The sequence below is a fragment of the Xenopus laevis genome, chromosome 8S (assembly GCF_017654675.1).
Source record: "Xenopus laevis strain J_2021 chromosome 8S, Xenopus_laevis_v10.1, whole genome shotgun sequence".
Lineage (NCBI taxonomy): Eukaryota > Metazoa > Chordata > Amphibia > Anura > Pipidae > Xenopus > Xenopus laevis.
This window is the reverse complement of record NC_054386.1, coordinates 88,436,304-88,452,653: the sequence shown is the minus strand read 5'-3', so window position 1 is coordinate 88,452,653 and position 16,350 is coordinate 88,436,304. Positions and strand designations below refer to the sequence as shown.

General features: G+C 42.3%; 1 protein-coding gene across 9 annotated transcripts in view; it reads right to left on the bottom strand.

The window, feature by feature from the left end:
• LOC108700315 (pleckstrin homology domain-containing family G member 3) overlaps nt 1-16,350 on the bottom strand; it is a 58,721-nt gene that overhangs the window by 36,724 nt on the left and 5,647 nt on the right. For 2 of the 9 annotated variants that reach the window (XM_041575369.1, XM_041575370.1), the window contains exon 1: nt 8,536-8,828. The exons of 3 other annotated variants lie outside the window; for them this stretch is intronic. In XM_041575369.1, the coding sequence (XP_041431303.1) occupies nt 8,536-8,686 (151 nt within the window). In that variant the 5' untranslated portion in view covers nt 8,687-8,828. Of the gene's footprint in view, nt 1-8,535; nt 8,831-16,350 lie in introns of those variants that run through there. 4 more of the 9 variants (XM_041575372.1, XM_041575371.1, XM_041575374.1 and 1 more) reach the window with 4 other exon arrangements.

The window sequence follows — 16,350 nt, the reverse complement described above, 5'->3', positions numbered from 1 at the left end:
GATGACTGGGAATGGGAACAGGTGGTCAAGGTGGAAGGCGGAGTGGAGGGTGGTTCAGACGGGTCAAGGAGAGCAGAGGTAGAGCAGTAAGATGCTGGACCAGAAGGAGTGTGGCTTTTAGTTTGCCTGTTGCCTTTGAGGTGTTGCTCCCAAAGTGCTTTGTGCTTGCCGCTCATGTGCCTTCGCATAGAAGTTGTACCTATGTGGCTGTTGGGCTTACCAAGGCTCAGTTTCTGACTGCACTCATTGCAAATTACAATGCTTTTGTCAGAGGCACACACATTAAAAAAATCCCACACTGCTGACTTTTTGGAAGTGTGCGATCTGGCGGTAACAGTAGAAGTTGGCGGCATTGGCGGCAATGGCGGGTGCGTTGGCCGGCTGAACACAGGTGCCGATACATGTTGTTGCCCTACTGATCCCTGCGGGCTGTCCTCCCTGCTTCTTCTAAGTCTTATTCTCCTACTGCCTCTCTGACTCTCCGTCTCTCCATCTGAACTACCCTCCTCTTGCTCTCTTCTACTAGGCACCCACAAAACATCAATCTCCTCATCATCATTCTCCTCAGATGCATCAATTTCTTCTGACACATCACAGAAGGAAGCAGCAGCGGGGACCTCCTCCTCATCACTCATTATGTCCATCTCTGTCGTGTTCTCTGCCAGAATTAAATCTGGTGTAAGGTCCTCATCTCCTTCATCTTCTTCTGGCAATAATGGTTGCGCATTACTCAGTTCAAGAAACTCATGGGAAAATAACTCCTCTGACCCCAGTGAAGAAGGGGCACCGGTGGTGGAGGAAGTGTTACGTGGGGTGGCCATAGCAGTGGAGGATGAGGAGGATGTTGTGGTAAAGTTAGAAACGGTAGAGGATGGGGTGTGCTGTGTAAGCCAGTCAACTACCTCTTCAGCATTTTGGGAGTTCAGGGTCATTGGCTTTTTAAAACTGGGCAATTTGCTAGGGCCACAGGATTGCATAGCAGCACGGCCCCTAGCACGGCCTCTGCGTGGCGGCCTGCCTTTGCCTGGCATTATTTTTTAAAAAACAACAACAACAACAAAAACTCAGTTGGTTTTTCTGGAAACGATAATACACACAGCTAGATGGCGGGTTGAAGAAAACAGTGTGCAAATAATGCCTACAAGGTCAACGTATACACTACTACAGCGGTGGATACGGATTACGTAAAATATATTATGGCTGCTTGAAAAAAGTCACTCCGGTGTTTTTTCTGGAGACGGTAATATTATGGATATTTAGACAGAATGTGAACAAGGTCACACAGCTAGATGGCAGGTTGAAGAAAACAGTGTGCAAATAATGCCTACAAGGTCAACGTATACACTACTACAGCGGTGGATACGGATTACGTAAAATATATTATGGCTGCTTGAAAAAAGTCACTCCGGTGTTTTTTCTGGAGACGGTAATATTATGGATATTTAGACAGAATGTGAACAAGGTCACACAGCTAGATGGCGGGTTGAAGAAAACACTGTGCAAATAATGCCTACAAGGTCAACGTATACACTACTACAGCGGTGGATACGGATTACGTAAAATATATTATGGCTGCTTGAAAAAAGTCACTCCGGTGTTTTTTCTGGAGACGGTAATATTATGGATATTTAGACAGAATGTGAACAAGGTCACACAGCTAGATGGCAGGTTGAAGAAAACAGTGTGCAAATAATGCCTACAAGGTCAACGTATACACTACTACAGCGGTGGATACGGATTACGTAAAATATATTATGGCTGCTTGAAAAAAGTCACTCCGGTGTTTTTTCTGGAGACGGTAATATTATGGATATTTAGACAGAATGTGAACAAGGTCACACAGCTAGATGGCGGGTTGAAGAAAACACTGTGCAAATAATGCCTACAAGGTCAACGTATACACTACTACAGCGGTGGATACGGATTACGTAAAATATATTATGGCTGCTTGAAAAAAGTCACTCCGGTGTTTTTTCTGGAGACGGTAATATTATGGATATTTAGACAGAATGTGAACAAGGTCACACAGCTAGATGGCGGGTTGAAGAAAACAGTGTGCAAATAATGCCTACAAGGTCAACGTATACACTACTACAGCGGTGGATACGGATTACGTAAAATATATTATGGCTGCTTGAAAAAAGTCACTCCGGTGTTTTTTCTGGAGACGGTAATATTATGGATATTTAGACAGAATGTGAACAAGGTCACACAGCTAGATGGCGGGTTGAAGAAAACAGTGTGCAAATAATGCCTACAAGGTCAACGTATACACTACTACAGCGGTGGATACGGATTACGTAAAATATATTATGGCTGCTTGAAAAAAGTCACTCCGGTGTTTTTTCTGGAGACGGTAATATTATGGATATTTAGACAGAATGTGAACAAGGTCACACAGCTAGATGGCGGGTTGAAGAAAACACTGTGCAAATAATGCCTACAAGGTCAACGTGTACACTACTACAGCGGTGGATACGGATTACGTAAAATATATTATGGCTGCTTGAAAAAAGTCACTCCGGTGTTTTTTCTGGAGACGGTAATATTATGGATATTTAGACAGAATGTGAACAAGGTCACACAGCTAGATGGCGGGTTGAAGAAAACAGTGTGCAAATAATGCCTACAAGGTCAACGTATACACTACTACAGCGGTGGATACGGATTACGTAAAATATATTATGGCTGCTTGAAAAAAGTCACTCCGGTGTTTTTTCTGGAGACGGTAATATTATGGATATTTAGACAGAATGTGAACAAGGTCACACAGCTAGATGGCGGGTTGAAGAAAACACTGTGCAAATAATGCCTACAGGGCAAATAATGCCTAAAAGGTCAACTTATACACTACTACAGCGGTAGTAAAATAAAAAAAAGTAAAATAAAAAAAAATGAATATTAAAAAAAAAAAATTAAAGTTGGTGCTGCTGAACTACTAGGAGCAGCAGATTAGCACACCAGTCCCACTCCCCAACACTGCTAGACTAATAGCACTGGGCTCTTATAGTAGTAGTAGTAGTAGTAGTAAAACAACAAAAAAATAAATAAAAGCAGTCCTTACAAGGACTACTGTTATTGCAGCAGTCAGCAGATGAGATCAGAAGCAGGACAGCTGCCCACTGCAGCTACATACAGAGCACTGCAGTAGAAGGTAGATTACTAGCCAGCAAAGCTACCTAAGCTAAAATGTCCCTCAAACCCCTGCAGACTTCTGTCCCTCCAATAACAGAGCAGTATCAAAACGATTACTAGCCAGCAAACTTTCAACTGTCCCTGAAATCACTAACAGGCAGCAGCTCTCTCCCTACACTATCTCTTCAGCACACACAGGCAGAGTGAAAAAACGCTGCAGGGCTTCGGTTTTTATAGGGAAGGGGAGTGGTCCAGGGGAGAGCTTCCTGATTGGCTGCCATGTACCTGCTGGTCTGGGGTGAGAGGGCAAAAAAAAGCGCCAACAATGGCGAACCCAAAATGGCGAACGTCGCGCGACGTTCGCGAACTTCCGGCGAGCGCGAACACCCGATGTTCGCGCGAACAAGTTCGCCGGCGAACAGTTCGCGACATCTCTAATGCAAATTAGGATCCGGATTCAGTTTGGCCATGCACAAGGATTCGGCTGAATCCGAATCCTGCTGAAAAAGGCTGAATCCCGAACAGAATCCTGGATTCGGTGCATCCCTAATTATTATACAGATAGGGTATTTTCTATGTGCAGTAGCTTTAAAAAAAAACAAAAAATGTAAAAAAAAGCATTAGTGGATCTATGGAGCCATGTCTTCTGTCCCCTTCACCCATTCTATTCTTGCTCAAAACAAACTCAGGTTGGCTGTCCATGCTCCCAACCGGATCATACAAAGATCAGATCATTCGGAGACCAACAAACAATTTTAAGGAACCAGCAGTAGAAGCCGTACAATTTAACCAATGTTTACATAAAAAACCCACATTTACCACTTAGACCATCCCACTGTCAGTGCCTCGTATTTAATCAGCATTGACTGGATGTTAGCTAGCCATTAGAAACAATGCTGGTTCTGTAGCAGGAGCCACAAAAGGACAACCCCCCGGCTCTTTCTTCCTGACCATGAGTATTTGTATAGAGTAATCTTTGTCTGGTTAAGATTTTTTTTTCCCTGAACAAAGAAAGCAACCTAAACATGAATTCTGTATTAAAATGGTCTATCACCTTTGTGGCACCCCATATGGTGCAGCAGGGCACACAGAGGCAAATGGCACCGATCGAATTCGGAAGTGAAACTACTTCTCCTCTGAGCTGCTACATAACATACACTGTACAGCAGCGCCCAGTACAGGGACATAAGGCCTTGCAGGTGCTGCGTTAGATTCTCCATTATTAGACCAGGCAGCAAAGTTATTCCCTATATTCCCCTTTAAGCATGCGTTGAACTGGCCAGATCCCCAAGCTGTGGGCTTAGTTTGTTACTGAAGCTGCTCTGTGTGCGTTACCCACGCTGACATATACACATAACTAATACATTGGGCCAGATTCAGACACTCTCAGCCCACTGCTCCAGACTAAAGGGGCCCAGAAATGCCAAAGGCAGCCAGTGCGTATGTGTATTATGGGAATTCACCAAGTGTTTCCAATAGGGTTACAGATACCAACATTATAGACATTTTCAAATTTGCTTTATGCATCCAGGGGCGATCCGGGCCCCTCCACCGCCTGAGGCAGCAGCAGTTGCTGCTGCCTCCCCTCCCCTGGAAATTCGCTCTTAAAGGGGAAGGAAACCTAGTTGGCGCAAAAACCCTCCCCCCCCTCCCGTGTGTTGCCCACCCTCCCTCCTCCCCCCTGGCCTACCCCTCCCGCTGGGCAAATGCCCCTAACTTGTTACTTACCCTTCTGCGCAGGTCCAGTCCAGGGAGTTCACAGACGACATCTTCTTCCACGCGATCTTCTTCCTGCTTTGAACGGCGTTTTGCCGCATGCGCAGTAGGAGCATTTCGCCGGTACGGATCTGCTGCGCATGCACCGCAGATCCGCATGCGGAGTAGATCGTACCGGCAAAATGCTACTACTGCGCATGCGCCGTTCAAAGCAGGAAGAAGATCGCGTGGAAGAAGATGTCGTCTGTGAACTCCCTGGACTGGACCTGCGCAGAAGGGTAAGTAACAAGTTGGGGCATTTGCCCAGCGGGACGGGTCGACCAGGGGGGAGGAGGGAGGGTAACACATGGGAGGGGGGAGGGTTTTTGCGCCAACTAGGTTTCCTTCCCCTTTAAAGTACCAGGAGCAGCATGCTGTGTAGCTATGGGGGCAGCCATTCAAGCACAGGATACACAGTAGATAACAGATAAGTACTACTTTAGTTTATATAAACAAGCTGCTGTGTAGCTATGGGGGCAGCCATTCAAGCACAGGATACACAGTAGATAACAGATAAGTACTACTATAGTTTATATATACAAGCTGCTGTGTAGCCATGGGGGCAGCCATTAGCCAGTAGTTCTTATCTGTTATCTACTGTGTATCCTGTGCTTGAATGACTGTCCCTCCTTTTTTGGTGTTGCTGTTCCTTTAACTCTTTGCTTTCAAGTGAATCTTGATGCATGGTATTGGTCAAAAATAACATTGTACATGAAATCATGGTTACCATAAAGCTGTGGTCTGAGATTTGGCTAAGGTTGACCCCAAAGGTTACAAATATACATAAAGATTGATTTTATTGAATAAGTGTTCATGTGAAGTTTTGCACTAAAGAACTTTCAATACAGGCTTCCAGGAGAATCTAGCACAGTAAACAGGCATTTTACCCAGTGGTTTGCCAAAGAAAACTGTAACTAGTATATCTAGTATTGGTCAATCTAAAAACTAGTAGTTCATTAGACATGAGGGGGCTCATTTATAAACAAGGGGCAAATTTACACCTGGGCATTAACCCATGGCAACCAATCAGATGATTGTTTTCAGTGTTCAACCTGCAGCTGTCTTAAAAAATCTAATCAGTGATTGGTTGCTATGGCTTACTTCCCATGTGCAATTTTGCCCATTGTTTATAAATAAGCCCTGAGCTGTCTCAACGGGGTGTACAGTCTATGAGGCAGATCCCACTGTCAATAACTGAGACAGATACATGAAGTTACTCTCTCTGAGTTTGGACATGAATTATTAGGGTGGGATTTCCTGCCTAGGAGAATAATAGTGCAATATGGTTACCTCTGTAAGGCGGAAATACAGCACATCTAATTAAGCTCTAGCAGCAACATATATAATATTACTTGGAGTTTGTTTGAATACCCCCACCCCTCCCCAGCATTCCTTTAATAGCATTTGAAAAGCAAGAAAACCAGAGTTCCATATCCAAAATATGGTGGCAGAGAACATTGTTTAACCCTGAGAGAAACACCTAATGAATACTGTAGAGTCAAACCAGTTTTTGCTTTAGTGCCTGGCCAACGAAAGGGAACACTCACGTCACCTTGTGTATAGGAAAATACATGAGGGAACAGGGCAAGTGCAAGCAAGAAGTGTGTGCCAGTGCCAGCACAGCATTTACAGGGTATGATGGGCCTCTACAACTCCTGCACACTGACAGCCTTTCTGTTCCACTACCAATAAAACAGAGCAGAACCTGCCAAATATAAACATCTATATTCTCAATGTCTACTGCCAGTTCCAACAGCAAACCCTGTGCCCTTTTAACTGCAGTATAATTGCATTTACCCTGGAGGTTTAAGCTGAAAACAGGAAGTCTGATACAGAAGCCCATGAGTACACAATAGAAGGAAAGAAATGTGCTGTTTCTTTTTACAAAGGACTCAGAGCAGCATTACTTTGAGGGTTTACTGGTGTAATTATATTAAAGGGATCCTGTCATGGGAAAACATGTTTTTTTTCCAAAACACATCAGTTAATAGTGCTGCTCCAGCAGAATTCTGCACTGAAATCCGTTTCTCAAAAGAGCAAACAGATTTTTTTATATTCAGTTTTGAAATCTGACATGGGGCTAGACATTTTTTCGATTTCCCAGCTGCCCCTGGTCATGTGACTTGTGCCTGCACTTTAGGAGAGAAATGCTTTCTGGCAGGCTGCTGTTTTTCCTTCTCAATGTAACTGAATGTGTCTCAGTGGGACATGGGTTTTTACTATTGAGTGTTGTTCTTAGATCTACCAGGCAGCTGTTATCTTGTGTTAGGGAGCTGCTATCTGGTTACCTTCCCATTGTTCTGTTGTTAGGCTGCTGGGGGGCAAAAGGGAGGGGGTGTGATATCACTCCAACTTGCAGTACAGCAGTAAAGAGTGATTGAAGTTTATCAGAGCACAAGTCACATGACTTGGGGCAGCTGGGAAATTGACAATATCTCTAGCCCCATGTCAGATTTCAAAACTGAATATAATTCATGACAGTATCCCTTTAAGGATGCACCGAATCCAGGATTCGGTTCGGGATCCTTGTTCCTGGACGAACCGAATCCTAATTTGCATATGCAAATTAGGGGCGGGTAAGAAAATCACCTGAGTTTTCATCACAAAAGATGAATTTTTTCCACTTTATCCTTTCCTGCCCCTAATTTGCATATGGCACTGGCTGTTCAGTGCAGGAGATCAAAGAGAAAGTTGGGATATTTCAGTAACATTAGGGGACTGCGGATTCAGCTGTCAAAATCAGGACTGTCCTGGATAAATGTAACAGTTGGGAGGTATGTAGCACTTACAGTCTCTATTTATGACTCCTCAGTGACAGACAGTGCTCAGATAAACAGTATGGCAGCACCCACAGGTAGCTACACTTATAAATGTATAGAGGAAAGAGTTTATTCAATGGAAGGAAGTTCTGCCCACAGACTCGTTTTGAGGTTCCGACAGTCTGTTACAATTCCAAGGAACGAGAGAGAATGGAAGTACAGGAAACTTAACACAATTCCACTACAATAAATGGGATTGCATCTTAAATAAAATCATTATAATAAAACCTGACAACAGGTAATTGCTTCCCGTTGATGGAGCAGTTTATTTCCCGTATGTCTCGTGATCAGACATAAATGGCATTCAGGTTACTTATTACTTTTTATTGCCGTTCAGAGATGGTTTTATGGCAGTGATTACACTGTTTTGTTCCAGATCTATGAAAAGAGATACAAGTTATCCAGAGGGCAGAGAATTCTATTTTAGTAGAAAAAGTGGATTGTTATTACAGTAGTGAAAAGAAGCTGCCATATTACATTTCCAAAAAAAGGAGAATTATATTCTGCAGGCTTCAGTGGAATAAGAAGATAAAATACTGCAGCTGCTGAGGGCCTGGGAGGTATAGGGGAATCTGACCAATAAGCACTTTCCTTACAAAAGTATTATGATCCAATTTAAGGGTTTCCGATGATGGTTCTACCGTGTTGGACTCAGCAGCACAAAAGCAAAGGCCACGCACAACTATAACTTCCAAGGACTATAACTGGTCGGCACAATGTCTATTTAGAGGATTATAGCAAATCCCATGCTTGTCAGCTGTCTGAGACGGGAGTTAAACCCTACCATCCGCTTGCTAGAGGCAATCCCAGGACAAATATCACTTACCAAATAACCTTGAGAGCCTGCGGTTAAGTCCTTCAAATCGTCCCCCTCGTTCATCAAACATTTTGATCCCTTCCAGTTTCATCTGCAGTACCCTGTCCTTACATGGGAGCTGTGAGCCAGGAGAGGTGTGGATACATTTACACACCTGCATGCTCTCGCTCCTCCCCCTCGTGTTACAGGAAACGTCAGGGCACCCTCTCCGTCCCACCCATTAATATCACACAGGCAAGTGTTGCGGCAGCTCCATGGTGTCTCCCTACAAAAGGTTTCATGTGCTTCCATTCATATTCCCAAAACAGACTCAATTCAGCCCCCTCCCACAAACACACACATTCCCAAATCCTTCTGCTTCTCAAAAAAGACAGAATCTGATCACTTAGCAACAGCAATCCCCAACCAGTGATTCGGCTGCACTCGCTGAACTAAAACAAATAACAGAACCTAGTGCAATATTGTTAATATTCAGTGCAGTCACCAAAGTTTTACAGCACTTATCTGTGTGTGTCTTGAACCATAGAAAGTCTATGCACAGAATTTTCTTGGGAAAGGTCAAGGAGTTTGCAAAGGGAGTAGAGGGAAAACTGGAGGAGTAACGTTTCCTGTCTGCTAATGTTATAAACCATTCTTTTGTACAAGGTATATGTATATACTCTTATAATACACAAAAGCCATGAATATCTTGTAAATTATATCCTTATAAACGGTGACTAGTGATGTCATCAGTTATAAACGGTGAGTTCTGATGTCATCAGTTATAAACGGTGAGTTCTGATGTTATTTCTGTCACATGACTCACTGAAATTTGTGTATTATAATAAATAAAGTACCCCCAGTTGTAAAATATGAGGGTATTAGGAGTTACCTTCGGAAGTTACCTCTGATTTCCATGAAGTTACCTCGGATTTCCATGAAGTTACCTCGGATTTCCATGATCTGTGTAAAAACACTCGGCCTTATATGGTCATGTCACTCCTCTGTAACTTATAATATCCTTATATTTTACAAGAGGGGGAACTTTATTCACTATATAATACACAAAAGCCATGAATATACTGTAAATTATATTCTTATAAACGGTGAGTTCTGATGTCATCAGTTATAAACGGTGAGTTCTGATGTCATTTCTGTCACATGACTCACTGAAATTTGTGTATTATAATAAATAAAGTACCCCCAGTTGCAAAATATGAGGATATTAGAAGTTACCTCGGAGTTCCATGACCTGTATAAAAACACTCGGCCTTCAGCCTCGTGTTTTTATATGGTCATGAAACTCCTCGGTAACTTATAATATCCTTATATTTTACAAGAGGGGGTACTTTATTCACTATATAATTTACAAGAGGGGGTACTTTATTTACTATATAATACACAAGAGCCATAAATATCCTGTAAATTATATCCTTATAAACGGTGACTAGTGATGTCATCAGTTATAAACGGCGAGTCGTGATGTCATTTTTTTGTCGCATGACTCACTAAAACTTGTGTATTATAATAAATAAAGTACCCCTTGTTGGAAAATGAGGATATTAGAAGTAACCTCGGAGTTCCATGACCTGTATATGGGTATGGATCTCCTCGGTGACTTATAATATTCTTATATTTTACAATAGGTGGTACTTTATTCACTGTATAACTACAATTCCCAGCATCCTCTACAATATAAGCTGCTAAAAGATGCTAGTATCTGTAGCACACAGCAGCTAAAAAGGCCACACTCTGGAATCCCGGTGGTAATGCTCTGGTATTATTATAAAAGGCCCCAGGCATGAGCAGTGTTTAACCTCACTGGGATCTCACACAAGTATAGTGATCAGCGGTCACAACCAGCAATGCTCTGGCACCAAGTGGAAGCAGGTCAGTTATTGTAGCATGCTGCATTGTTGTGTAATACTCACACAGGCGTAACCATTACTCACACATACTATACAAGTCAGCACTGCCAAATTACATAAGATATACAACATTCCCAGGCAATAAACTGGGTTTCTCTTGTCCCAGCCTGCAGTCCCTTATTTCTAGGGAATAGTCAATTTGTGCTGGCAGCCCTGTAGTTGTTTTTTTGGATTGCAATTTACAGCTCTTGGGAGTTTCAGTTGCACTTTTGGAGGGGACCAGTTCATAGCACATACATTATTTCTCTAGGCTCAAGTGCATAACATTCTAATCACATGCTCTGTCTCTGGATATATTACCCATGGAGCATTCTAGAGCTTGGGTAACAGATGTGGAGTTGCCTTTGAGTTAACTTTTAGTATGGCGTGGAGATGGATATTCTGAGACAATTTGCAATTGGTTTTCATTTTTTATTATTTGTGTTTTTTGACTTATTCAGCTTTTTTATTCAGCAGCTCTCCAGTTTGCAATTTCAGCAATATGGTTGCTGGGATCCAAATTACCCTAGCAACCATGCATTGATTTGAATAAGAGACTGGGATATGAATATGAGAGGCCTGTATAAAAGGAGACGCAATAACAACAAATGTGTAGCCCTACAGAGCATTTGTGTTATGATGGGGTCGGTGACCCCATTTGAAAGCAGGAAATAGTTAAAAAACGAAGGGTTGAACTCCACGAGAATTTTTCATCAGAGCATTACATGCCAAGCACTTTCTTTTTCTTGCCCAGCTTATTGGTTTACCTTTAAGTTAACTTTTTGTATGTTATAGAATGGCCAGTTTTAAGCAACTTTCCAGTTGGTCTTCATTATTTATTTGTTATAGTTCTTTTTTAATTATTTGGGTAGAACTCCGCGAGTTCCGACGGATCAACATCCGCTGACAAACCGCACGGAGATGGAGTCGGATGGAGACACAGGCATTAAGATTCTAATTGGACTGAATAAAAAGTCACAGGTAAAAACTACATTACATCCGATGTGACACGACTGTCGGATGTGGACGCAGAAAGCAGCGTCTTCATCCGACAGTCGGACCGTGTAGTTGTTACCTCCGACTTTTCATTCAGTCCAATTATATCTTGACGCGTGCGACTCCATCCGACTTGATGCGTGCGTTTTGTTGGTGGGCGTCGATCCGACGAAAAACAGTGTTGGACTTCTACTCACGCGACAAGTCGGATGGAGTCGCACGCATCAAAATATAATTAGACTGAATGAAAATTAGGAGGTAACAACTACACGGTCCGACTGTCGGATGAAGACGCTGCTTTCTGCGTCCACATCCGACAGTCGTGTCGCATCGGATGTGATGTAGTTTTTACTTGCGACTTTTTATTCAGTCCACTTAGAATCTTGATGCGTGCGACTCCATCTGACTTGCCACGTACGTTTTGTCAGCGGGCGTCGATCCGACGAAAAAGACTCGTGGAGTTCTGCCCAAATGATAAAAAAAAACTATAACAAATAAATAAATAATGAAGACCAATTGGAAAGTTGCTTAGAACTGGCCATTCTATAACACACTAAAAGTTAACTTAAAGGTAAACCACCTCTTTAATAAGCTGGGCATGAAAACAAAGTGCTTGGCATGTAATGAAGCAATGGGGTGGAGCCGGCTCAGTTTCCAGGAGGCTCTCTCTTGCCAAACTGCCAGCTGAGACCTGGGATTATCCACACTAATAAAGTGATGTCTGTAGATAAAGGATGAGACACTTATCACTCTCTCTGTTGTTACACCTATAACTAATGTTATTTTTAGCAGGCATAGCAATATCGCATATGGGGAGGAACCATAAATCAGGCGGGTGCAGCAAACTGTCATACAAGTTCTTGGCAACTATTCCCAGTGATGGGAGGGCAGCCATGGAAGGAAAAGACACAGATATAGTGAATAAAGTACCCCCTCTTGTAAAATATAAGGATATTATAAGCTACCGAGGAGTTTCATGACCATATAAAAACACAAGACCGAAGGCCGAGGTAACTTCTAATATCCTCATATTTTGCAACTGGGGGTACTTTATTTATTATAATACACAAATTTAAGTGAGTCATGTGACAGAAATTACATCAGAACTCACCGTTTATAAGGATATAATTTACAGGATATTCATGGCTTTTGTGTATTATATATATATATTACATTGTGCTTTGTACAAAAGAGGAAATGCTAAACGAGCTGCAGCAAAACCCACAGAATCATGATTCATATTGGCAAAACATTTACACAAAATAATAGTGTTACATAAGACTAGAGGAAAAATCTACAAGGGCATATTAGGCAGCGCAGGGTCACACTGGTATGGGTGAGCTCTAACCAGAGAGCTTTGTTTTGGCAGCAGAGGATTGACATGGAAATCCTTCATTTACACAGAAGATTAAATACTGTGTGTTGTAATGCAAACTGGGGGCAATTCATTTGCAGAATAGCCCCCCGTTCTCATGCGAATGTCTCCTAATCCACAAATCTCTTCCAGACGTATTCATTCCACTTCCTAGGCTAATTTAGCTCATTTACAAAGCAGGTTCAAAGCAGGCAGGGATCAGATGCGCAGGCAGGGAGCAGGTGCGCAGGCAGGGAGCAGGTGCGCAGGAAGGGTCTATGGCCAGGACCCATTTTTGCACACAGCACCAACTTAATGTGCACAGTTATTAAAGTGATACAGACTACTCTTCAGAATATTGATGTACATTGACAGTTGCCTATAGATCATGTTGATCGTTTTCAAACCTCCCAACTGTCTTGTTTTTCACGGGACAGTTCAGATTTTGAACGGTTCAGCCCGCATTCCTGAATTGTTACTGAAATGTCCAGACTTTCTTTTTGATCTCCTGCACTGAACAGCCAGAAAAAGATACAAAGTTTCTAAAACCTAATTGGCTTTTGGCAGAGAGCCCAGAATCAGTGGCAGGTGCACTCAGATACATTTGTAACAATTTAAGATAAGCAAAGAAACAATTGTAACAATTTAAGATAGGCAGGTCTTTTCTATTTCCCTATCACTAAAATATTGGAATAATTTATATATATAAGTGACTGCTGAATTAGATTGATTAAGCGGGGTACTTTTTCCTTCTCCTATTTGATAACATAATAAAAGTTACCTTAAAGGTAAACCACCCCTTTAAATGACATTCTAGTATGATGTACAGAGTGATATTCTGAGACAATTTGCAATTGGTTTTATTTTTTTATTATTTGAGGTTTGAGATATTTAGCTTTTTATTCAGCCACTCTCCAGTTTGCAATTTCAACAATCTGGTTGCCAGTGTCCAAATTTCCCTAGCAACCATGCATTGCTTTGAAAGGGAGACTGGAATATGAATAGGAGAGGCCTGAATAGAAAGACGAGTCATAAAAAGTAGCAAATAACAATAAATGTGTAACTTTAGAGAGCATTTGTTTGTTTCCAGTGGGGTCAGTGACCCCGATTTGAAAGCAGGAAAGAATCAGAAGAAGGCAAATATTTCAAAAACGATAAAAAAAAAAGAAAAAATGAAGACCAATTGAAAAGTTGCTTAGAATTCACTATTCTATAACATTCACCTTCATTAGCAAAACATTAATAACATATAAAAACCCCAGAAATGTGTTCAAATTTTGTAAAATGAACATAGTCATTAGGGGGTGTGGCCACAAAAATAGGCGGGTCAAAATCATTTTCTCCTTTCTATTTTCAAAATGTTGGGAGGTATGCGTTTTTCACTGTTAAGGCTACTTATGTCAGTAATTGTTACTTGAAATTTCTAAACTTGACTGTTTTGCCAACCTAATACAAACAGACTACTGCTGCACAAATATGGCAGCCACCTCATAGAAGAACATGGGGGATCCAATAGGTAGTGTAAAAGCATTGGGCAAATACTTCTATGGCATAATCATAAATAGCATGCAGAGACAATGTTATGATAGATTTAAAAAAAAAAAGGTTTTACTTCTTCAGTATTGCTTCTGCAAACTATAAATCCCCAGGTCTGTTAGTGCAGATCTTGGGGGGCAGGCCCGGATTTGAGGAAAGGCCATCTAGGCCTGGGCCTAGGGCGTCAGGATTTTAGGGGGGCAGCATGCTGCTCCACCACACCCACATTGGTTCAAAGACACTGGGGACGCACTGGAAATACAATGATTTTTTAAATTTCCTGTGTGCCAGTCCCTATTGCTCCAGTCCAGATGATTTGCACGAATAAAGGGGAGGGGACAAGGGCGACGAACGTAGTGGGTCTAGGGCTGCCCGCTTTGTAAATCCGGCCCTGCTTGGGGGGTTTCTAGGGAAAGAATGTGGAGTTGTCTGAACAGTATCACTGTGTATATGATAACACTGGGGCCGCAGGGTGTGGTTTCCACTCATAGGCAAAGTATTTCCCATAAGCTGAGAACCTGCAGGAGAGGTGATCCATCTGTAGGCAGGGAGTGGGGATGCAGCTCAAGCCACAGTCTGGGAAGATGAGTCTGAATCAGAGTGATACCTTTCAGATCATTTGTTTTCAGATTGTTCCCCATACACAATTGCTTTCCATCTTTTATTTTTTACCGTTTTCACAAAATGTAAAGTTCCTGTTTCTGTTGCAGGGCCGGGCCACGCCGCACAGGCGTCCAAGGCAAGCTGGCCGACGCGGCGCTCAAATGCACATGCACAAGAAAAGTAGTGGTTTTTACTTCTTTTGCGCTTCTGCACATGCACAAATTGGCATGAATGTCCGCATGCTCAAATTGCCGAGAAATGCATTTGCGCGCATGCGCAGGAGCGCAAGAAGACGTAAAAACCACAAAGAGTCGGGCACCGGACTGGGGGTAGGCGACAGAGGAGGTGCGTGCCTGGTGCCCCCCCAGCTTTGCGCCCTAGGCATGTGCCTACTCTGCCTACCCCTAGTTCCGGCCCTGCTCTGTTGTTTTAGTCTGTCAGCTCAGTGATCCAGGAGCAGATCCTGAACTGTTGGAATTTGCTACATTTCATCGATACAATGAATTGCTACAGCAGTATCTGGGGAATATTACCGACTATTGTATCATTTCTGACAGCTGGAACTAAAGGATTCAGCAGGGACAAAGATAATAAATGTATTAACTAAATGTATCAGTTTAGAACAGTTAGAGAGTCGGCGACCCCCCCCCCCTCCCAGAGCTGCTTTAGAAGGTGAAAAATGAGACTTTACACTTCTATATTAGAAAAACGATCACAAATAGAAAATAGTAATTGGAAAGTCTTTATTTCTGTTTAACAATCTGAAACCAACTGAAATGGATAAAGTATTTGAAGGTGAACAATCCCTTGAGCAGCAATACTACATCACATCTGCTGCAGAGTTCAGAATGCTCAGGCACATGGCTGTACTTTATCATAAGTTGGAGGCAAGTGTAGGGCTCACTAGCTCCTTTTGAATAATATTCTGGGGGCGCTCATATGCCACCCCCTATCTTCTTGCCCTTACTCTATGCATCACTACACAAATAATGGGAGGGGGGAGCAAATGAAACTGGAACAAGTTTAAAAAAGAAACATTGCCTAATGCACTTTTTTTTTAGCACTCTTAATTTAGAGCATTAAACCCTAAAAACTAATGTGGCTAGAAATGCCATATTTTATATAGTGAACTTATTGCACCAGCCTAAAGTTTGAGCTTGTCAATAGCAGCAATGATCCAGGACTTCAAACTTGTCACAGGGGGTCACCATCTTGGAAAGTGTCTGTGACACTCACATGCTCAGTGGGCTCTGATTGGCTGTTGAGAAGCTAAGCTTAGGGCTCGTCACTAATTATCCAGCAGAAAATGAGCTTCCCCTGTAATATAAGATGATGCTACAGGGCTGATTATTAAATTCTGATGCTAATTGCACTGGTTTCTGTGCTGCCATGTAGTAATTATGTGTATTAATTACTAATCAGCCTTATATTGTGACATTTCTATTCTAT